This window comes from Petaurus breviceps, unplaced genomic scaffold, assembly GCF_028583685.1.
Source record: "Petaurus breviceps papuanus isolate PSGF00001 unplaced genomic scaffold, PetGlider_PUasm1.0 90825, whole genome shotgun sequence".
Taxonomy (NCBI): Eukaryota; Metazoa; Chordata; class Mammalia; order Diprotodontia; family Petauridae; genus Petaurus; species Petaurus breviceps.
The window spans coordinates 14,629,412-14,654,296 of record NW_027187353.1 but is presented as its reverse complement, the minus strand read 5'-3'; the positions used below and the strand labels follow the sequence as shown (position 1 = coordinate 14,654,296).

The 24,885-nt window shown below is 41.2% G+C and overlaps 1 protein-coding gene and 1 pseudogene across 1 annotated transcript in view; both read left to right on the top strand.

Moving 5' to 3' along the window:
* GRID1 (glutamate ionotropic receptor delta type subunit 1) overlaps positions 1 to 24,885 on the top strand; it is a 1,154,654-nt gene that overhangs the window by 362,862 nt on the left and 766,907 nt on the right. The window contains exon 3 of the mRNA XM_069071354.1: positions 1,443 to 1,727. Within this exon, the coding sequence (XP_068927455.1) occupies positions 1,443 to 1,727 (285 nt within the window). The remainder of the gene's footprint in view (positions 1 to 1,442; positions 1,728 to 24,885) is intronic.
* The window catches only part of LOC138148468 (SRR1-like protein), a 63,919-nt pseudogene continuing 41,092 nt past the window's right edge, over positions 2,059 to 24,885 (top strand).

The following is a 24,885-nucleotide window of genomic DNA, read 5'->3' as shown; positions in this document are numbered from 1 at the left end:
GCCCCCGTTCTAAGGAACATTGAGTGGCACTAAACATCGAATACTTTTTTGATGTTATTTCCTGCTTCAAACTAGTTTTGGTTTCCTGGAGATGTTTTTAATTCTGTCACGGTTTTGCAGTCAATTGCTAAGTTACTGCATTGGAATTCTCTCTTGTTGAAATTGAGATGCAAAATATATAACCTAAGGAGAAGAAAATCTGGTTGCCTTTTAGGTAGCATTGATAGACTAGCTAGATCTTTCCACCAGCGCTTCTCTCTGTAGACTCCCCCTCTCGTCCCCCCCCCCCCTCTTCATCCTCTGGGTGGTTCCTTGATGAATCAAAGGGGTCTCTGCTGAAGACTCAGCATTTTCAGAGTAGTTGCAAAGTTTTCCTCTTGCAGCAGATGGCCTGCCATCAGTGTTTGGAAGTTGCATGTGCTTTCCTTGACTTTGGAAGCCAGCTAAAACATCTCTAATGAATGCTGGCTTCTCATTGGAAGCTCTGGGCTATTCTGTGAGACTTCAGACTTTCCTTTTGACTGGCACGGCCACCCTGACCTTGCTACTCTCATCTAGCATTGAGGTATTTAGAATTCCAAAAGGTTCTTCGTGGTCAGTGTTTTTTATAAACATTTTTTCCATGTGCTATTTTGTTCTTAAGATCTTGAAAATATAGTTGGTGCTGGTTACCTCATTTCCCTTTTCCTTCCCCTGTTCATTGTTTCTGCTAACTGTCTGAAATGAGAAGACTGCCATTTTGGGGTGTTATTCTGAGCCCTGGGCTCTAGGAACTGTGTTCTTTGGCCTCTGTTGAGTGAAATAAATAATACAGAAGTGCTCTGGATAGGAAATTAAGGGACCTGACTTCAAATTCTGACACTTCCTATGTGACTTTGGTCAAATCCCTTCCCCACTCTGGGTTTCAGTTTACTCATCAGGAAGGCAAAGGAACTGGACTAGATTAATACCCTTCCAGTTCTAAATCTGTGAACCTATGGAAAACTTTTGTGAGGTAAATTGTGATATGGAGGAAGTCAGGTGTAATGGGGAAAAAAACCCAGTCTTTGTATCAGAAAACCCATGTTCTAATCTCAACTCTGTCACTTTTTGGCTAAGTAATTGGCCTTCAAGTTTCCTCATCTGTGAAATGAGGGAGTCATACCCTGTAAGGCCACTCCTAGCTGTAAAGTCTATAATCCGGGCTCCCTAATGGCCTCTCTGTTTCTGAAATGCTGTGCCTTTCCTGTACATTGGGTCTAGACTCCACCATGTTTAGCATCACTATGAATTTTAGAGGTTATTGGAAGTTATGTTGTTCTAGATGAGTTTTACTTCGAAGGAGGCATATGGGGCCTCCCAGAGGCCAACTAAAGTTGCCCCCTGCTCATGTTTCCTCTCTCTCTCTCTCTCTCTCTCTCTCTCTCTCTCTCTCTCTCTCTCATTTTCTACTATCTTCCCAGCCTGCGACCTGATGACACAGGGCATCCTGGCCTTAGTTACGTCCACAGGCTGTGCATCTGCCAACGCTCTGCAGTCGCTCACAGACGCCATGCACATCCCGCACCTCTTCGTCCAACGTAACCCTGGGGGCTCCCCCAGAACAGCATGCCACCTGAACCCCAGCCCAGAAGGGGAGGAGTACACGCTGGCCTCACGTCCACCCGTTCGCCTCAATGATGTCATGCTTAAGCTGGTCACAGAGCTACGGTGGCAGAAATTCATTGTGTTCTATGACAGCGATTATGGTGAGTGTATGGGCTATCTTTTCCTCCTTTCATGTCTGGTTGGATGAGCATTGAAGAGATCCACCAATGACCCTCCTCTTCTCCGCCCCAAGGATTTTACCTTCATTGGCAACTCTGCTCTGCATCATAGCAAACATTAATTTTGAACCTCCTTTTTCAGAGTTCCTTTACACCTTGGGATCAAGTAGGAAGAAAGGAAGTCAGGAAACTAGATAATCAGTAAATCATTACTTTATTCCTTAGGTAATGGAGAACTCAGTTCTCCATATTTGTTAAGGGGCTATGGCTGAGAAATTAAAACTTAAAGTAACCTCTCCAGATATGCAGCAAAATGACGAGTGAAAAATCACCTGGTGAGATCTCCAGCTTGGCTTATCTTTGTATTTTTAAAACAAAATGTTAATTAACGGCCTTTGTGGGATGGCATGGGTTTGTGTCAGTAGATAACAGAGGAAAGCACAGACCTTCTAGTCATCAGTTCATCAGGGCAAACCCATGAAGAGGCATTTATTTTTCAAATATTTTATCGCTTTTGACTCTTTCCCATGGTGTTGTTTCTTGCTTTTGCTCAACAATTTTTTTTAAACAATTCCAGGTACATAGGAGAAACTGTGTTATGTAGTAGAAATCTGATCTTGGAGCAAGGAGGGCCTCAGTTCAAATCTGGCCTCTGATACCTAATAGATGTGGGACTCTGGGCAAATGTAAGTGCTCAGGGCTAAACTCTCAGGTCTTCAGACAAGTCTCTCTTCTTTTTTTAAAGGTTTTTTTTTTAATGAATAGAAATCTATTTTCTTTCCCTCTCACTCCTACCCTGTTGGATTTAAAATATTTTTTACAAATATGTATAGTATGTATACACACATATGCATGCACTTGTATTCACATATATATTCATGTATGTATGTATGTGTATGCACACACACATATGTTGTAGAGGATATACTGTGTTGCATTGGTAGAGGGCATTTCTTTACCTGATGCCCCCCCCCCCATTCCAATGAACCAGAGGTCCAGACCCATCCCTTCTCCAGTCCCTCCCCTTGCTCCCTATGCTTCTATCCAGGTTCATGCGCCTGGAGTGATTTTTCTGGGGAAGGAATTATGTGGGTTCGGACTTTGTGTTGATCCCATGTGTATAATCGAGGGCTCCATTCCAGTGACTGAGATGTCAGGCCCACCCTGAGTGCCTGAGTGTGTGTCAGTCTTGCTGTAAGCAAGGTTCTAACCATTGATTGTCAGGAAGCTGCCTTAGAGTAAAGTCACCATTGGCTTTTTGTTCAGTGACAAGAATATCATTTTTAACAACAGAGCTTTAGCCCTTGAGGTGAAAGCAGACAAGCGTTTGCTAACAGAGCTGAAGAGGTACCAGTGTCACATGCCACAGGAGTGTCCTTTGCAAAGATAAAGGACCTCTTTGTAAACGACATGTTTCTACATCAAAATTCATTCTAGGCTATGAGCCTTGCCAAATGCTATTCATCTCAGACATGGGATGGGAATTGCCATAGGTCAGTGTGGCTATATCACCAGGGACTGACCCTTGGCAGTGAGGGTATAGGGGAAGAGGTCAGAAATTGATGTGGACACAAGAGAAGATTAATGCTAGTTGGTATAATTATGGAACAAGTGTTTGTATTAGTTTGGACATGGAAAGGACATTGCTGCTCTCTGGTGTTTGCATGGGACATGGGTTGGCCCGGTAACCATACCTTAATTAGACTGAATCAGAAATTGATTCTATTTTATAGATTTACTCTAGTTGTAAATGTTGGGCTGTGGCTGATTGCTGGTGTACACCAGACTCCAAGTATCTGGAGACAGCCAAGAAAATCTCTAGGAATACTTTTATTTGGTTGACACTGAAGGCAGCTAAGACAGGAAATTGGCTTCATGTATCCTGGCAGCAGGAGTATGACCCTGAGAGCTTGCAGATGAATCCTGAACAGAGCTAGTTATCACTTGCAAACTGGATCCTAGTTTTCCTGTACACCTTACCCCTCCTATGTGAATTATTTCCAATTTAACATATAGGTCTTTGTACACAGTTTTTCCATGTCTTCTCCCCCATTAGACTATGAGATCCTTGAGAGTAGAGACTGGTGTTTTTTTTAACTCTCTTTTTATCCTCAACCCTTAGCATAATACCTGTCATATCTTAACAAGTGCTTCTTGACTGACTGATTGTTTATTGTTCAGAGGACTTCTTCAGAGCACCATAGCTTTGTATGTATGTGTTGGGTAAAAGTATATATAGCATCTAGTCTGCTTTAGAATTCCATCCCTGTCCTATCTGATGGTTTAACACCTCATCCCTCATATTAGACTGTATGTTTCTACTCAATGCTTAGGAGTAACTGGTTCGTTGTTATTTTCTGTGTGTGCTGGACAATATGGTTCCTTTTTGGCCTGCACTTGTATACATATACTATTGGGAACTGAGAGGAATTCAGATATGGTAATTCAGGGGTAGCTGTGATACCAGCTGTTATCTTGCCTATGATGAAAGCTGTATCACAAGCAAATCTATGGCTAGGCTCTTCTCTAAGAACTCGAAGAACCTGTACCCTTTCATGCTAGTAGAGTTAGTAGACCAGTGCTATGGGAGGAACACTCACCATCATTGTTGCCTTGAAGGATAGCTGTCTGGAGCCTGAGCTGTACTCTTTAAATTCCTTCAGTCATTTTAGCTATTATAGTTTGCTTCCTCGAAGTATAATTTATTCTCTGATGTATTTAACTAAGAAAAGAAATAAGCATGTGTTTGCATATGCCTAAATACTCTGCTTTCCTAAGACCCATAATGTTGTCCTGATCTCTTGAGCAAATATTCCATTTCGAGCCTTCCAGGAAGGATTGAAAGAGCAAACAGTCACTGTGCTGAAATAAAGACGAAGTGGTGACAAAGGAAAGGAAGGGAACCATGACCAATCTGGAATAAGCCTTTTCCCAGCTCCATTTCCTTTTCTTCTCCTTGGGATCCTTGGCTCACAGGTGTGGGAGGCCAGGTAACAGCCAAAAGACCCTTGATGCATTTCTCTTTGTACACTGGCCTTCCTCTGGGAACCCTTCAGACTGGTAAGGGCATGATGCCTGCCCAGAGTAGACTTGGGGCTGCAAGCAGAGGCTTGGACAAAGGTGTGCTGAGTTTAGGGCTGTCTGGGCTCAGAGCCAAACTTGATACAGTTGAGTGAGCTGGGTAGGTGAAGGTAGGGACCATGGCTAGTGTACCATCAGTATAAAAGCCTGCTGTCCTATTTGGAGTCTTGGTAGAAAATAAACTGTCATTCATTGATGCCTGATGCTGCTGCTATGGAGTGGCAGGGATTTGTGTCAGTAGGTAATAGATGAGAGCATAAGCCCTTTAGCCACCTGCTCACCAGGGCGATCCTGTAATGCCTCCTCTATTTAAAGAAATATTCTATTGCCTTTGACTATTTCCTTCTGGACAATATGCTTGCCCTTTTGTTCCAATACTTTGGACCACTGTTCTCATTTCTGCTTTTTTTCTTTTCCTTTTTTTTTTTTGGAGGGGAGGAAGGCAGGGCAGTTAGGGTTAAGTGATCTGCCCAAGGTCACATGGCTAGTAAGTGTTAAGGGTCTGAGGCCAGATATGAACTCAGGTCCTCCTGACTCCAGGGCCGGTGCTCTATTCACTGTGGCACCTAGCTAGTCCATACTGTTCTCATTTTTAATTCAGTAGTTTGACCCAGCCCTCTAGGTATGAGGAAGTCTTTAATTAAACTTGCTTTGGTCATAACGTCCTCTCCTCCTTCCTTCCCTCTCCCCACCCATTCTTTCTCTCTCTTTTGGCATGTTAATCATTAGCATGTGATAGGCTATTTCTGTAGGGTACAAGGACCTGAGGAGAGCCAAGGGTTAGACCACAGCATGCTTCCATATCTTCTTTCCCCTTCCCTCCCTTTTCCTCCTCTCCCCCATTAGGGAACTTTCCTAGTCAGCAGGCCATGGGATTATAGAAACATTGACTTATAGTTAGGAGAGCCTGAAGGTCATCTAGTCCACCCTTCCCATTTCACAGATGAAGAAACAGAGGGACAGAGAACTTGTGACTCACCTGAAGTTACATAGGTAGTAAGTAATGGTACCAGAACTCAAACTACAATTCTAGCATGCTTTTCACCAACCTGTGCTCCAGATCACAGTGGCTCCTTAGTGTTAGGAAGCAGAGGAGGAGTCAAGCTAGACAAGGAATGTAGTTATAATCTATCATATGAAGGCTGCATGGGTGCATGCAAGTCATTTATGTTGGGCCATATTTGGCTTCACACTTCCCTCTAAACTGGTCCAAACCTCCAGCAACTCAGGAACTTCCTAGGCTAGTGCAGGCCTGTTAGCCTTCATGGAAAATGGCATCTGATGGGTTTTACTTATGGCTCTTTCAAACTTATGATGCATCTGACATGTATTATCTCATTTGATCTGCATTAACAGCCCTGCACAGCAGGCACAGTTATTATCTCTATTTTTACTGTAGCTGAAGTTAAATGACTTACTAGTCCATGATCACAGCTAGCAAATATCTGAGGCAGGATTTGAATTCAGGTCTTCTTGACTCCAAGTATAAGAATGTCTATACCATGCTGCCTAATTATGCAGATTGGCAATCTAAAAATCAGATCCTCTCATTTTACATATTAGAAAACTGAGGCCTAGGGGTGGCTAGGTGGTACAGTGAATAGAACACTGACCCTGGAGTCAGGAGGACCTGAGTTCAAATTCAGCTTCAGACACAACACAAAAACTAGTCATGTGACCTTGGGCAAGTCACTTAACCACAACTTCCCTGCATTACCCCTCCAAAAAGGAAAAAAAGAAGAAAACAGAAGCCTAGGGGGGGTCAAATAACTTGTCCAGGGTTATACCGATGTGGCAAACGCTATATTCCTCCTACTTGGGTTTCTCCCTAATCTCCAAGGTTCACAATTGGTTGAGTGTCATTGGTAAATGGGCCTTATCACTTCAAGAGCATGAAAATTTTGACCTGACTTCTAGGCTCTTTTCTCCTCCCCCCCATATCCTTCCTATCTTTCTCTAAAAGAACTTAACACAAACAGGGGATAATCAAAAAGTCTTTTGGTGCCAAAGCAGATCTATGAATGAATGTGGCCAGGACAGCAAAGATCAGGATCGGATAATGATGGTGGCTGACAAATTCTAGTAATTAGAAGCATTTTGTGGCCTTGGGGTGAGACAGAATCCGAACTCTGCTACCATCTGCATGACCTCAGGAAAGCCATGTGATCTCTCTGCATCTTGTTTTCCTGGAATAGATAGAGGATCTTTAATATCTCTGCCAGGTCTAAATCCTATGACTGTAAAAATATGACTCCTTCAGAAGACTTGCATATAAGTGCTCACGAGGAAGCCTCCCTGGTTCAGAATGAACTAGGTTCTTCCAAATTAAGTCAAGTCACTTTTACCACCAAAGAGGTCTGTCTATGTAACAGGGCTAACTGAGTAGCTCTGTCAGGATAGGAGTCCATCTGAATTCAGCCTTTTTCAGTTCTTCATAGCTCTAAGGGAGCTGTCAAGGGTACCAGGTTCTATCACATCTATCTGATCTACTACCTTTGCCATCTTTCCTCCCTCCCTCCATCCCTCCATCCCACTCCCTCCCTCCCTCCCTCCCTCCCTCCCTCCTTCCTTCCTTCCTTCCTTCCTTCCTTCCTTCCTTCCTTCCTTCCTTCCTTCCTTCCTTCCTTCCTTCCTTCCTTCCTCCCTTCCTTCACATTATTTGTTAATTTTAATATATTTTCAATTAAAAGGCATTTATTTTAATATATCTCCAACCATTTCACAGATTTGGAGTTGAAAGGGACTTTGGAGGTCATTTAGTCCAACCTCCTCTGCACGTCCTAGACAGTATGATTCCTTTGTGGGCCCTCACTAGTGTGCCTATATTATTGGGAACTGAAAGGAAGTTTACAAGTGAGGAAGCTGAAACTCCAAGGGGTGAGGCAATTTGCCTATGGTCACACAGGTAGCAAATAGTACCTCAATAATAGTGGCCTGCCCTCACCCACCTTCTATGGGGGTGTTAGTAAGCCAGTTCCAGAGTCTTACCCTTTGGTTTTCCTCACTTTGCTACTTCTCTGTCCATGGTCCTAATATTGCAAGGTTGTTGTGAAGCTCATAAGATCATGCCTTCAGAGCTGTTGTCCTGATCTCCCTTCTGCCATTCATACATGAAGAATTTGGTATCTAGAGAGGAGAAGTAATCTACCTGACATCACAAAGTAGTGAATTATGGCATCAGGATTTGAAGCTGCCTCTCTGACTCTAGATCGAACACTTTTCTCTCGGTACCACACTGCCTCTATGACAAACCAACACATTTAACTTCCTGTGCACAGCCATGACACAGACTTGCAGCCTAGTCCATCACACATGACTTATGGAGTGGTGAGACATTTGTATAGATAAACACAATAGGGTCATTTCTCCCTGACTTCATCTTGGATCATTCACTATGTGCATGTTTTAGTGCATTGCTACAGACATCTTTTTGTTAGATTGTTGATTGGCAATAGTGATAAAGATGATATTTATATAACACTTTTTACTCTGCATACATTATTGATTTTGATCCTTGTTACAATTCTATGATGTAAAGAATGCTAGCTAGCATCATTAATTTTACTTTACAGAAGAGGAAACCAAGGCAGAAAGAGGCTAAGCTAATTGTCCAAGGGCACTGAATAAAGGCTGGAATTCAAAGCCCTTTCTCCTGACCCCAAATCAAAAATTCTTTCTACTAGGTTGCAAAATCCATTCAATGCATCAAGGCAAGTGCATAATCCTAGACTGGCTTCCTCTTGACCTATGGAATTTACAGGTCCCCCTTGACTGGAGAATAAGGAACTCCATGAGAAATATAAAGTTGGTATGTGGTCATGCACAGACATCATCATCATCATCATCATCATCATCATCAGATGTATTTGTGCCCAAGTTAAAAGAGAAAGGACCTTCAGATTATACTGTATTTTTTAGTTTTCTGTATGTGCTCCTATTTTTCTCTCTTTAATAGAAATGTACTCTCACTGATTATGAACAGGAAAATGGGCTGGACTTGACCTTTCCTCAGTGGTCTGCCAGTATCCTAATAGCTATCAAACAATAAGGAGGCCCTGCATAGCCCCTCAATCCTGGGTAATCATGAATGAGCCTGGCCCAGTGGGGCCATGAAACATAAGAAATAGAACTACAAGGGATATTATAAATCTAGTGCATCACTCTCATTTTAAAACTGGGGAAACTGAGTCTCAGAGAACTGACTGAAGTGCTTGCTCAGGGTTACAGAAGATGGAAGTGGCAGATCCAGAATCTCCTCTCAGATCCCTTCACTCAAATTCAGTGTTTCTTCTTTTGTACCATGAGGCCCTTTCTCTATCCTCCCCTGGCCCCCAACCTCTTCTTTACATTCTATATTATTATGGCCTCACACAATTTAGTATAAACACCTGATTGATGTAGGGTTTGAATTTAATCTCCCTCTTACAAGCTGGGTGACCTTAGGCATTTTACTTCATATCCCAGGGATGTAGTTCCTCATTTGCAACATGAGGGGATTCAATTAAATCATGATGCCATAGGATCATCGATTTCAAAATTGGATGAAACTCAGCAATGATTTTGTCCCACCCCTTTATTTTATAGAAGAGGAAAATGAGAGTGTTTAGGTTCAGTTAATTGGTAAGTGGCACAGGCAGTTAGGTGGTATAGTGACTAGAAAGCTTGGCTTGGAATCAGGAAAATTTATGTCCCTGAGTTCAAATGTGGCTCCAGACACTAGCTGTGTGACCCTGGCAAGTCACTTCACTCTGTTTGCCTCAGTTTCATCATCTGTAAAATGATCTAGATAAGGAAATTCTAAACCATTCCAGTATCTTTACCAAGAAAACCTCAAATGAAGTCACAAAGAGTCAGACACAACTGAAAAGAGCCTGAAATCTTATCCAGCTTCTTTAAATGATCTTGAAGACTCAGGAATGAAAGGCATAGCCTAGGACTGGGAGAACAGGAGTCAGATATTTATTATGGGAATGGTAATTTAAGATCTTTCCTACCCCTAGACCCTTTAATAGGCTTAAGTTCTTGACTCTGATAACCTTCCCTGATTTGAAAATAAAATGCCCCTTAATAGGCTGAATGTGGTCATCTGGAGCCTGTGGTGGGAGATTTGCTTTTCAGGAATGCCCACACCTTGTTGCTTTGTGATTGGGCAGTGGGTGAAGAGGGTTGTGACATTCTCTGAGCCAGGAGAAGGCTATATATACCCTGATGTGAGGTTTTGTTTTGGGGCTCACTTTGAGATGAGTTGTATGATTTGACCAGATGAGACTCTGGACAGTCGTTAAGTCCCCCAGCTTTGAAAACCCAGATGTTGGTGCTTCCCTCTCTGGTAACTGACTAGGTATAGATGTAATGGTCAGACAGCTGGAAGCCTGTCTGCTTATCTGTTTCTCTCTCTGCTTGTAACTTCTGCTTGTATTCTCTGAAGTTCAGGATGCTGACCTTTTCCCCCTGAACTAGGTAAATGACATATGTTTGATTAAAGCAAGATTGTTAACCCATTTTGAGTTGCTTTCCTTTAGAAAAGCAGATCTAAGAACCTGTGCTAACAGCCATCCTGGGTATGCTGGGGTGCTACAATATTTTACTGAGGAAATATGAGCAGCACATAGTTCTATGCAGAAAGAGACAGAGACAGAACAAGAGAGATAAAATGAAAGAGAGGAAGGAAGGAAGGAAAGAAGGAATAAAAAGAAAAAGGTTTGCATATGTGCATAGTTTTCAAGATGCAAGATGTCCCTTTTGGGAACATGCCATCCAACACATTTTCCCACTTGTTGTGACAGTGAAGGGAGAAATAGAAGAGCAGCTGACATATTGGGGAGAAAACCTGCAAAGTAAAAATAGTAAAAGTTTGGATAAAACTGAGAAACTATTCAACTTGACACATGTGTGTGTTTGTGTGTGTGTGTGTGTGTGTGTGTGTATGTGTATAAAGGTGGTAACTACAGCTTCACTGTAATTTTTAAAACACAAGAAGAAAATCTTCGAAAGCCTTGGCCACCATCCCAGGAGATGGCAATGTCACTGAAGAGTTCTAAGAAACCCACTCAGGCTGAAGGTCACTGTGTGACAGCGAAGAAAGATCCTTGGTGGCATTCTAGATCTCAGAGTTACGTTCAGTCCAAAATCCAGATTTGCTGAGGCTGGGGGTGGTGCCTACTTTGAAATGCAATTTCCAAGTTCAAAGGGACCTCAAACAACTTGTCCATCCCAGAACTGAGAAAAGGATCAATACATTCCAATAGAGAAAGGCAGAACATTGTAATGTTCTAGAGAACTGAAGCTCAAGGTCAGAGTACCTGTATCTGAAATATACCCTCAACATTCCCCAGCTCAAGCAAGTTACTTTTCCTCTCTGGGCCTCAGTTTCCCCATCTCCTAAATTAGTGGGCTAGATCTAATGACCTCTAAGGTCTCTTCCCAATTGAAGTCTATGACTCTACTAATTCCCAACGATGGCCAGCTCCCTTTTCCTTCATACACATCCAGTACATATACAGGCTGCCCATTCCACTTTTGGAGAGCTCTACTTATTGGGAATTTTTTTTTTGTTACAAAGAACAGCTTAATTCTGCCACTTTTCAGCTTTTCCCTATGGTTTCTTGTGGTCAAAGCAGAGCACATCCCATCCTTTTGTGTGATAGGACTCACAAACAAAAGAATAAAATAAACAACAAACAACAGCAACAACCACCAAAACAACCTTAAAACTCTAGATATTCTCTGCGACCTGAGTTCTTTCCTCTCTGTTGGCCCATGCAAAGTCATAGGCTGTACCTTTCACGCCTGAGCCTTTGAGAAGCTGGATAACTTTTTCAGGTTGTTTTCAGTTGTGTCTGACTCTTCATGACCGCATTTGAAATTTTCTTAGTAAAGATACTGGAATGGTTTGGCATTTCCTTATCTAGATCATTTTACAGATGAGGAAACTGAGGCAGCTGATAATTTTTAATGCTATCTGAGAGATCATAGCAGGTCTTTAGTTCAAGGCTGTATAGGAGGATAAAACACACACACACACACACACACACACACACACAGGTGTGCGCCCAAGGCTGGCTTGGGGCCCAGGGTGTATGCTTCACCTTCCTCTCTTGGGATGTTTCTCTGTGGCTTTGAAAGTGGATCAATCCTTGGCTTTTTTTTAAGCAATCAGGGTTAAGTAACTTGCTCAAGGTTACATGGCCAGTTATTTCTGGGTGTGGTGCTGAGTATCTGAGCCCAAATTTGATCCAGGTCATCCCGACACTGGAGCGGTGCTCTTACTCACTGAGCCACCTGGCTGCCCCTAAGCAATTGGGGTTAAGTAACTTGCTCAAGGTTACACAGCCAGGTGTTTCTGGGTGGGTGCTAAGTGTCTGAGCCCGGGATTCGATCTCCAGGTCTTCTCAACATGGGAGCCGGTGCTCTTACTTGCTGTGCTAGCTGGCCGCCCAATCCTTGGCTTTAATAAGATCAGAACTTCCAAGTCCTGTACTAACCAAGGCCTCACTTCTTTTTTTTCCCTTATATCGATCAACAGATGGAAAGACCACTAAGCTTGAAGTCAGGAGACCAAGGCTCTGGTTCTATCTTCAATCCTAATTAGCTGTGTGATTGTGCAAATGTCATGGAAACTCTCTGGGCTTCAAATACTTCATCTGTAAAATGAGGCTGTGGATGGTGGCATGGCATAGGGCAGGGGTATTTAACCTTTCTTGTGTTATGGACCCCTTCGACAATTTTGTGAAGTCTATGAACTCTTTCTTAAAATACTATTTATAAATGCTTAAGTAAAATCCACAGGGTTACAAAGAAAATTAATTATATTGAAATAAAGATGCAATTTTCTTCCTATCCAAATTTACAGACCCTCTGAAATCTAGCTATGGAAACTTTGGGGCTCTATGGACATCAAGTTAAGCATTCCTGGAATAGAAAAAAGAAGACGGAAATTTGTGCCTGGGTTCTTGACTGCAATCAATGTCCAGCCCTGCCATTACAACATATATATATATATATATATTAAATTTCTATATGTATACATATACACACATATAGACACATGTGTATATGAATATACATATATACCCATTTCACCTCTCAGTATGTGTATATAATGTACACACACATATCTCTCAGTATATACACATAGACATATATGCACATGTATATATGCATATATATGCTTAACTTCTCAGCATTTGCACACATACATATAAACATAATTATATATACACAGATATACCTGTGTGTATATATATATATCATGCTTGCACACGAATAGGCAATACACATGTGTATTGCATGCATGCATATAGTATATGTATATATGTGTATTTATAGGTGTGTGTCACACATAAACTTCTGTGCCTCAGACAAGTAATTTCACTTAATTAGGTCTATTTCTTCATCTCTAAAGTGGGAAGGTTATACTAGAATATCTGTGGAATCCTTTCCAGTTCAGTTCAATCCAATGAGCATTTTTAAGCAATAGTTATGATCCAGGTGCTCATTTGAGTATATGGAGGCAAATATAAAATAGTCCTTGTTTTCAAGGTGCTAATATTCTCTGGAGTGCTCCAAATTCTATTACCTTTGATGCTATCTCCCCTGTGGTTCTGAAATTCTGCGGTTTATCAGGTAGAACTAAGAATAAGCAATCGGGCTCTTCCTGGATTTAATTCCTCACACTAATCTGGAAGAATTTGACTGTGGCTTTTTTGCTTCAGGTCTTGGTTTACCTCTCTATAAAGTGGGAGGCAGCATGGGAGAGGGGGTGGAGTGCCCAGCGTAGACTCAAGGAGACCTCAGTTTAAGCCTGAACCTAAAACACCTGAGAAGTGTGATTATTCACTGGTCACTTAGCCTCTCGGTATTCCTGAAGCAAAGGCTAAATTACAGTTGTCTTTGTGAGAATGTAACGTCCTTGGCAATAGGAATGATTCCATTCTTCACATTTGAATCCTGAGTGCCTAGCAAGTACTTGGCACATAGTAGATGATAAGTAAATACTTGGTTATTGATTGACTAATTCACATGGTTAGAGGTGATTTCTATATCTTCACAGTGATGACATTATAGGTCCCTTTAGGAAAAAAGTAGGAGGAATCATAAAGATAGTGTCCTTTCAATATCCATCTGAAAGAAATACTGCTGAGAACATGCCATTCTATTAAGGCATGATTTTCTGTCTTGGTTTCTTGGGGTGTTCAATATATTGATGTAGATCAAATAGAATGATTAAATAAGAAATGAGCAAAGTAGAAGGAAATGAGGTCTAGTTCTTGAGTTTTTTGCCTTAGTTTTCCTTTCCCTCCAGACCTTGAGGAAGCCTTAAGTAACTTAAAAGCTTGGGAAGGAAGAGGGAAGAATGAAGAATGAAGGCTCTGCTAGCCCTCTCCAACAGAATCACAGAAAGATGGAATTAGAAGGAGGCTTAGAAGTCATTTTTCCCAACCTCATAATTTGGCTTATGGAGAAACTGAGTCCCAGAAAAGGGAACAAGATCACAAAGTGAATTAATGGTAGAACCAGGACCAGGACCAGAACCTATGTCTACTTTCATATCATCCTGTACTCTCCTTAGCATGCCATATTGTCTTACTCCAAGTTGCTTTCTACAGTGGCATAGATTCTTGGGCTTGGAAAGCCCTAGATGATGATGATGATGACGACGACGATGATGATGATGATGACGATGATGATGATGACGATGATGATGATGGTGATGATGATGGTGATGATGACGCCGATGATGACATTGACAATGATGATGATGTGTGTGAGTGTGTGTGTGTTTAGGAACTTCCTGACTTCAAGATATACAACAATATTTCAATGGGAATGTGCACAAGTCTAGAAGCTGAAGACGTCTTAGAGACCATCTAATCCTACCTTCTTATTTAACAGAAGAGGAAACTGAACTCAGCAAGATTATGTGGTTTGTCAATGTCACTAGACATTTATTAGGTTCCTATTATAAGTTAAGCACTGAGCTAAGTTCCGGAATTACACAAAAAGAGACAAAAGACATTGATATCACAGTAAATGATGGAGGTGAGATTTGAACTCAATTCTTCTGATCACAAATTCAATGTTCTTTTCCATTGCAATGCCTTGCTTCTCACTGTAACATACATAAATGAATGCAGAAGGTATGAATGTAATCATCATTTCTGGATCCTGCATGAGGCCAGTTATGAAAGATTGCATGGAAGGGATGGATGAATGAGCAATCTAGAGTTAAAAGATGACCTCAATTAAAAAAAATTGTTATTGATGCTTTTTGTCTTTATATCAACATCATTTCTTGAAAGCAAAATCAGTGAAAACCATTCCCCCATTTCAAAATGAATTCTTCCCTCATGATAAAGAAAAAAACATGTTTAAAAACAGAAAATAAAGCAACTTCATCTGACAATATAGACAGCATTCTATTATAGTAGTCCCCCAACTCTTTCCTCCAAGAATTTTTTTTTTTTTAAATTTCATTCTCTGTCCTCCGGAACCTTCATTCGTTTTCTTTTTTTTTTTTTTTGGAGGGGGGAAAGCAAGGCAATTGGGGCTAAGTGACTTGCCCAAGGTCACACAGCTAGTAAGTATTAAATGTCTGAGGCTGGAACCTTCATTTGTTTTTCAATTACTCAAAGTTCGGTTTGAAAAACAATTAGCATTTTAATCATTGGACATATTGTTTTCTTGGTTCTTCTTATTTCACTCTCTATCAGCTCATTCAAACCTTGCCATGTATCTCTGAATTCCTCATAATGATAAATTCTTACTGCATAATAATATTTATATCAGGAGGCAGCTAAGTAGCTCAGTGGATAGTGTGCTGGGACTGGAGTTACTAAGACCTGAGTTCAAATTTGTTCTCAGACACTTACTAGCTGTGTAGCCCTAGGCCAGTCTTTTAACTTCTGTCTTAATCCTTTGGAGAAGGAAATGGGAAAACACTCCAGTATCTTTGACATGAAAACTCCATGGACAAGAGGTCATGAAGAGTCAGACATGACTGAATGACTGAACAGCAATATATTTAGATGCCATAGGTTTTTAGAGTATATGCCCAGTAGTAAAGAGGATGGATGAAAGGGTAGTGACAGTTGTTTTCTTGAAAGAAGTGACCTGATGAAATAGTTCAATCCTGGGTAATTAGAGTCCTTGTCTAAAGCATCCTTGATTTATCTGGGCAGGTAATATGTTAAGTGGGTGGGAAATGTATGAGGTCTCAGAATCTTACTACATAACCTTCTAAGAACAGACACCAGTTGGGAAAAAAAAAAACCTTTCTTTGCTTGGAAAATGAAAACATTAAGTGTGTGACACTGGGCCAATAACCTAGACTCTTTGGCCAGTTTCCTAACATATAAAATGAGCGGGTTGGACTTCATGACATTTCATGACCCTTCATGATCTGAGGTGCCTTGCAATCCTAAGGCTGTGATACAACATTAAATACAGCACCACATTCCCATTGTCCACATCTCTATGCTGAAAGGAAGAAAATTTGTTTCCGTATTTGAATGGGTTTGACTGTAACAATTACTCAGAGGTTGGCTTCCTTCTAATGTTCTCTTCATTTACAGTATTGTAGTCATTGTCCGTATCATTCTTCTGGTTCTCCTTATTTTACCATGCATCAGTTCAAATCCATTTTCCAGTGTTTCTCTGGATTCTTCATATTTATTTTTCTTATTTAAGTTCCAGAGTATTCATATGCCACAATTTGTTTATCAGTTCCTCAAAGTGTAGCATGTACCATGTTGCTGCTCATTCTTTGCTACTAGAAAAATGGCAATAAATATGTTGTCATCTGTATAAATATGTTTTTATTGGACATTTCCTTTTGGTTTTGATTTCCTTGGGTATGTACCTGCTAGTGAGATTGCTGGGCCAAAGAGTATGTACTGTTGAGTCATTATTGTTTTTACATAATTACAAGTAGTCCCTCATGGGATTATTGATCTAGAACCAGAAGGGGCTTGGTGTACTTTTATTTCCACAGTTCCTTTATTGTTACCTGTTTACTTTTTTTTTTTTTTTACCAATTTGTTGGGTATGAAGTAGAACCTCAGTTATTTTGATTTGAATTTGTCATAGCATTTGTGATCTGGAGCACATTTTTCTATTTTTATAGATAGTTGGCAATTTTTTTTTGTCAAAAATGCTCACATTCATTATCTATTTATATACTATAGAATGGCTCCTGACTTTAAATATATGCCAATTCCTTATATACTATGGCTATCAGACTTTTATCTGTGATATTTGATGGGAATATCTTTTTTAAACTCAAAACTTTCTCTTAACTCTATTGACATTGATTTTCTTCATGGAATAACAAAAAATTGTTCCTTTTGTCTTTTATGATCACCTTTATTGTTTGGTTAAGATTTATTCCTCAGCTATAGTTGTGAAAGGTACCTCCTATTCCCTAATTTTTAAGGTGTGTGTATGTGTGTGTGTGTGTGTGTGTGTGTGTGTGTGTGTGTGTGTATGTGTTAATCTTCTGGCTATGTATTTATGTGTGCTGTTTAGATGTGGTACATGGTGTAAAATGCTGATATTGACCTAATTTTAGCCAAATTGTTTTTTAGTTTTCCCTGCAGTATATGTCCAATAAAGAGTCCTGCATTTAATAATTTATGGTCTTTGTTCATACCCTGGGCTACTATTTTTTTATTGCTATGTGTTTTTCTTAACTGGTCTATTACCAGGTTTATAAACAAAAGGTTTATTTGTCTATTTTTAAACTTGTGCCAAATATATTTTCCTGATTACTGCTTTATAATATTGTTTGATGTTTGGTAATACCATGCCCCCTTCATTGATATGTTTTTCTTATTATTTCCCTCGAGATCCTAGACCTTTTTTCCCCTCTAAATGAAAGTCATTATTTTATCTAGTTCTATAAAGTGTCCCCTTGATAGTTTGATGGGTATAGCACTAAATTCATAAATTAATTTAGATACTATCATCATTTTTTTTATTATATCAACCACCATTTTAATTTCATCAGCCCTGTTTTATCTCAGAGAAATTTCCTGTCTGGCATGAGAATGCTACAGGATTCTGCGCATCCTTGCCTGGTGTAATATGGACTGAGGAAAGTGGGTGCTAATGGAAAGAATCATTTAGGCTGCACTTGCATGGGGGCTTCTCACAGCCCCTTCATGGGTCATGCCTGATCATTGGGAGCAGAAAGTAGAAGTGAACAATTCTGCCTTGGGAGAGTCAGCTTGGGCAGAAGGGCAGAAAGCAGACACAATGGCATTCATGGAATAGTGAAAGGAAGGCTAGATTCCTTCAGGAGACATAGGTTTTATTCCTACTTTTCCACTTGCCAGCTGTGTGACCCTTGGTTTGTCACTTCACTTCCCTATCTTTCAGCTTTCTCATATGTAAAATGAGGCAATGCTATGCTACTCTCTGCATTGTAGGGTGGTCTCTATGTATGAGATAATATATCTATATTTACATATATGTCAGCATGTGTGTATGTATGTGTGTGTGTACAGAGGGAGGAGGGTGGGCTTTGAGATTTGTAGGTGGCTTGGGTAATAGAATAACCTTGCTTCTGATTTGAGCAGAACCTGCCATGCTAGCGCCTGGGCAGATGTTGGGGAGGGGTCATGAGGCAGCTAATCTGCAAGGGAGCCTTCCTGGTTTCTTCCATCTTTTAGTGCCTCCCCTCCAAGATTACCTTTCATTTACACTGGCTGGATTTTATATCTACATAGTTATCATTCTGTCTTCCCCATTAGAATGAGAACTCCTTAAAAGCAAAAACAATGCTTTGTACTCCCAGAATTTAACACAGTTCCTGGCACATAGTAGGTGTTTAATAAATGCTTGTTGGCTGTGTGACTACACTCATCCTGCCCTTTAATAACAGAATCTCTTAACAGGAGTGTGGTTTCTGTTCCATGATCCATGGTCAGATCATTCTGTATGGAATTACCCAGATAAACCCACTGGCTCCCACAGGTTGGTCACACTTTTAGTAATTGTTACACTGATGGTTACCTAGTGAGATCATTACAATGCGAGAGCATTCTGGGTGTCTAGAAAACATCCTCCCCCACTGTAGGCAGGTGTTGGGTGAAGCGAATGGGACCTGAAAATAGCTCCAACCACAACTGAGTCAGTCAGAGGGAAACTGTGAGAAAGCAGAGACAATGAGGCTGGCATCTGGCATCACTGAACCTTGGCAGTAGCTTTAATGCTGCCTGACAAATGTACTTCAACGCTGGGGCTTTGCTCCCCATTCTGACAAAAAGTGGAGATCTCAGTTTCCCCTTTGCTCATTGCTATCTTTTACAAACCTTCTCTTCCTTCTGGTGCCGTCTCCGTCATGTAGCCTTCCTCTACCCTCCTTGTTGAAAATGACTTCTTCCTTTTCCAATTTTCCTGCAGCAGATTGCTTGGATTTGTATTTTCCCCTATCACTCCCTACATTTTATTATCTTTATTTGTGTATGAAGTATGTGGCGTCTTTATGGATAACCCTTAATGTTGGTGCCTTCCCTCTGAGATTTTCTTCAATTTATCCTGAATATGTCTGTTTTTGGTTGCATGATAGTTTTCATGCTTTTTCCCCATTAGATTGGGAACTCCTTGAGGCCAGGCATTGTATTTGCCTTTTTTTGTATCCCTAGCAACTAGCACATAGTAGGCCCACAGTACTTACTGATTTGACTTATTCCCTCCCCCTCCACCACCAATATTTGAAGGATAAAATAGCAGCTGTGGAAAAGACTGGATAAGATAAGAGAAGGCTTGGGAGGAGACATTAATGGTCTTCAAATATTTGATGGGCTGTGATACAGAAGAGGGATTACTGTCTTTCTGCTTTGCTTGGTGCCAGAGGATAGAAGCTACAGAGAGGAATATTTTGATTTTATGTTCAGAAAAATTTCCTTACTTTGACTGGGTCCAAAGTGGATTGGACTGCCAAGGGAGCTAGTGACTTCACCATCATTTAGAATCTTAAAACACAGATTGAATCCCCACTTGGCAGGTATGGTGTAGAAAGGATTCCAGTTCAGGGTTAGGTAGGAGTGGCCAGTCTTTGATATCTCTTTCAAATCTGTGATTCCAAGAGACAGAAATGGAGGCAGGGAAATTGAGGAGGGGCATATCGGGCTACTGTACTTGAAAAGGACAGGAGTGTGGAAGCCTCCCCAGTAGTACCATGGATGCCACAGCCAAATTCTCAGGGATTAAAGATGGCCCAGGGCATCCAGGCCAGTGGTCTAATTCTAGCTGCCGAGTATCTCAGCCAGCTCTCAGCAGGGCTTTGAAGAGGAGGCAAAAGCAAAACAAGAGCAACAGGTACAAATGAGAGAGGCAGGTTTCAACTCAGTGAGAAAAACAAAAACAACTCCCCAAATAGCAACAGCAGCTTCCAACAATTAGAGCTATCAGCTGCATTTAGAAGTCTGAGTCCCCACTTACTAAAGACCTCCAAGACAGACTAGAATGGCTACTCAGCCGATGTTTCCTCAAGGGATTCATATCCTCCTACAGGTCGGAGAACATGACCTCAGAAGTGCCTTCCAATTCTGAAATTCCATAATTGGATGAATGAGACCTTGTGCGGGTTGGAGAGGATAATGGTGTTGGCATTGTGGATATGGAAAAAGGGCGGACCCCCTTCACTTACTGGAGGACCATCTAGCTCTAAATCAGTTAGAGTTCATAGGCATAGTCATAGAGTGAGAAGGAATTCAGCTAGTCTAACCCCATTATTTTACAGATTGAATGTAAGCTCCCTTGAGGGCAGAAACAACAATTTCATTTTTGTCTTTTTTATCCCTAGTGCCTAGTGGTGTCTGGCATGTAGTAGATGTGTAATAAATGGTTTATTGATGAAAGTTCAGAGCCAGAAAGGCTGTCTGGTTACTTTTCCAAGGTCATACACCTAGTAAATGGCAAAATTGGGGTGGAAACCAGACCTTTGAGTCTAAGTTAATTTTCTCTTTTCCCTCATTCATTATCTATTACTGAGATAGCTGTGAGGAATGTAAGATCTGGGATATACATGCAAGGATCCTGGAGTTCTCAATGTATTTGACACCGTGGAGCACCCTAGAAAGTGAAATCAGCGGTGACTAGTAGCAAGAGTTTCTTTTCCTGGTAACTGTCAATGCATCACCAGAAGCATGATTTGCAGGTGTGGGTCTGTTAATAGACTATTGATCTAGGGCTGAAGACAATTGAACTTTGATCTGGATACTGGAGAGATCTTGCAAGAAGTGGGACCCTTTCCTTCCTTCCTTCCTTCCTTCCTTCCTTCCTTCCTTCCTTCCTTCCTTCCTTCCTTCCTTCCTTCCTTCCTTCCTTCCTTCCTTCCTTCCTCCCTCCATCCTTCCCTCCCTCCCTCTGTCTCTCTCCGTCTCTCTCTGTCTCTCTGTCTCTCTCTCTGTCTCTGTCTCTCTCTCTCTCTCTCTCTCTCTCTCTCTCTCTCTCTCTCTCTCTCTCTCTCTCTCTCTCTCTCTCTCTCTCTCTCTCTCTCTCTCTCTCTGTCTCTCTCTCTCTGTCTCTCTGTCTCTCTCTCTCTCTGTCACCACATTTATGGGAAGAAATTCAGTGACCATCTAGAAGAGGAAGGAGACAGTCTACAAGGGGGAACCAGAATGTAAAACCATGAGCCTTGGAGTTTTGCTGAAGGAACTGGGAGTGTTGATATTGATAATAGTTGATATAATGGCATAAGGGACCAGGATATCTGCTTTCAAATTTTGGAAGAACTTTTTATATAGAAACTACATATATTCTGTATGGCTTGAGGGAAGAATTAGGGCCCTTGGGTGGAAGCTGTGTAAAGAGGCTCACTTCAGCTTAATGTGAGGACAGTCTTTGTAACAGTTAGACCTATATAGAAAGGCACAGGCTGCCTCATGAGGTAGTGAGTCTCCCATCATTGGAAGCATTTATCCAGGGACTCATTGACTACCTGTCTGAAATGCATCTTGTCTCAGACTCTTAGAAGCTGTGCTATTCTGGACAAATCACTTAACCTTTTTCAGATTGTGTTTCTTCATATATAAAATGAGAAAAATAGCATCTAACTCTTACGGTTATTGTGAGAATGAAATGGCATGACATATATATGGTGCCTTGCAAACCTTAAAGCACTATGCAAATGTTAATCATAGAGGGGATTTTTATTTAGGGTGTCAGGTTGAGGTAGTTGGTCTTTAAAGTCTCTTTTAACACCAAGATTGAGCAGAGGATCTCCCTCCCCTCTTCTACCTGTAATCCTCCTGGAATTCTGGCCGAGGTGGAAAGAAAGCATTCCATAGGAATCACAGGACTCAAAAATCAAAGAATCCCTGAACATATCAAGTTTTGAAGGCTTTCTGGTTCAATATAAAGTGAACACAAATTCCATCCACAGGAAAACCACCAAATGGTCGTTCAGCTTGAAGATATCCAGTGAAGGGATTTCCACCTAAGTAGCTAGGAGATTCCTTGGCTTAGAAAGGAACAGTCATATGACTGGTCAAGAAGATGTTTATGAGATGCAGAGAGTTCAGAATAATGAGGAAGTTTCAAAGTCAGAGAGGTTTGGATACGTCACTTAACTAAGACTCCACAGTTTGTCAGTGGCAAACTCACTGGGCTTGAACTCAGGCTTTTTGATCCTAAGTAGAGCACTTCTCTCACCCTTCTCCCCTAAAACCTTGTCTGTGACAGTGATGAAAGCTATAATGACAAGGGCAGATCCATGGTTTTGGGGAGCAACAGTCATGGAAGAAAGCCTGCGGGCTTGTACATTCTCCTCCTCTTTCCCTGCCCAAATGCACTCAAATCTCTGGAAATCCTGGGTCAGGGACTAGAGTTCTTTTTTAATTAACTTTTTTCAAATAAATATTTATTTTCTCTTTCTCCCAAACCACCCATGAGAGGAAAAGAAAAAGAAAAAAAACACCCTGTAACAGATATGCATAATCAAGTAAAATAACTTCTCACATCTGCTAGGTCCAAATACATACAAACACACACATATATAGATATATGTATATAAATATACACATTCATATATAAAAATATATGTACATGTATGCATGTAACCTAGAAACTCAATGTAAGACCAACCTATATCTTAGGGAGGGAAGGGTTTGGACCAGATAACTGCACTTGGGGCTTAGAAGCTGTCTTCATGGGAAGTCGAGCCTCAGTGGATCTGCTCAGAGTGCTGTCACTGCTGTGGGGCCATCGTCAGCTTGACCCCATAATATTGTGCGATGTAATATGGTTCAAGCTGGTCTCCCCTTCCCAGGCATTGGGGTGAACCCAAGGGAGACAGGAATAAAGCAGAATCCTTGTAATGTCATCTGCATTCTGGAGACTAGGAAATCATTACATTAATTACTTTTTTTTTTTGCCTTTTTGGAGGGCAATTTGGGTTAAGTAACTTGCCCAAGGTTACACGGCTAGTTTTTTTTGTGTGGGTGTTAAGTGTCTGAGGCCGGAACCGAACTCGGATCCTCCTGACTCCGGGGCTGCTCCCCCATTAATTACTTTAAATTAACCACCTTACCCTGCTTCACCTCCCTGCAAATTCTTTTCTTCCCAGTTATGTTGATGGTGAACTTAAAGGCAGCAAATCCTGAACTGGGTTTGCACATGGGAAGGGGAATTTGGGGAGCATGGCTTTGGATGGAAACCAACTGCCTGCAGGGAAATTAGAGCCCCAGTGCCTTGGCGAATCACAATCAAAAGTTCTGATATGACAAGGAGCTGCTGTGCCTAGCAGATATAATGCCTAATGTCCTTGGAGGAGACAATTGTGTGTGTGTGTGTGTGTGTGTGTGTGTGTGTGTGTGTGTGTGTGTGTGAAGGGCCCTTTGGGAGCTTCTACTCTCTGGTATGCATTTCCAGTCCCAGAGACCTGAGAACAGTTCTGCATCCTGGCTCTATGTTTTGCCACTGGGGAATCTGGAAGGCTTTGATTCAGCGTGTCAATCCATGTTTATCTTCATGACTTCCCCTGGCTTGGAACTTTCCTGGACCAAAGGGGACTCAAGATGCCCAGAGAGACTGAAAACCTTTACTTTCAGAGTTCTTGGGTCTGGGGATAATCTAGATCACTATGTGGTCTGGGGTCTCTGACAATGGGTCTGATTGAACTATAACTGGCCTATGAAAATTCAGGGACAGGGGCTATGTGTATATGACTGCCAGGAACTCTAATTCCCTTTCCCCTCCGTGACAGATTTCAATATCCAGCCTTAAGACTCCTTGGACATTAGCATACAGTTTTTAGGCTTTCAAGGACAAGTTGTCCAGGCCTCTGTCTTCACCCCCATCTCCACTCTACCTGGGCTTTGTGGTCTGTCACTCTGTAAAGAAATTCCACTCAAATTCTAAGAGCATGACATGTGATGCTGAACCCTAGTCAGCTTTACTTGGGGCCTTCTTCAGGGAATAGATTCCCAGTACCCCATGTCAGGAAGGCAAAGGACTTTAACATTATGCCATATGTGAGTCAGTTGGAAAAAAGGGGATATTGAGCATGGAGAAGATGAGACCTGGGGCAGAGGGGGTAGAAAAGGAAGTGCATGGTAGGGGGTCTTTAAGTAAGAGGAGAGCTGACATTATTTGAAGAGAATGGTTTATCTTGTACTGTTGGGGTCTAGAAAGCTGAATTAGAAGCAAAGAGGAGACATTGCTGGGAGTCACACTTAAAAATATCTGAGTTCAAAGATCCCCCCACCCCCAGATTGGGCTACCATGTTCAAACTGCACATTTACAAGAATCCCTTCAATAAACTCAAGAAGTAGAAATTCAGCCTCAGTTGAAGAGATCATCTGTTCTTGCCCCCTTTCCAACTCCCTTTGTATTTAACTACTTGTGAAATTTTTAAAAATATTTATTCTATATAAAAATTACACAGGGTGTCCCAGAATTCTTAGTGCAGTTTTAGGCTCCTAAATCAGAACAGAAAAATATAGCTACTAAAAAAAAAACTAACAACTACAGCTTAGAACTGCACTAAGACTTTTGGGACACCTTGTATATATATATATATATATATATATATATATATATATATATATATAT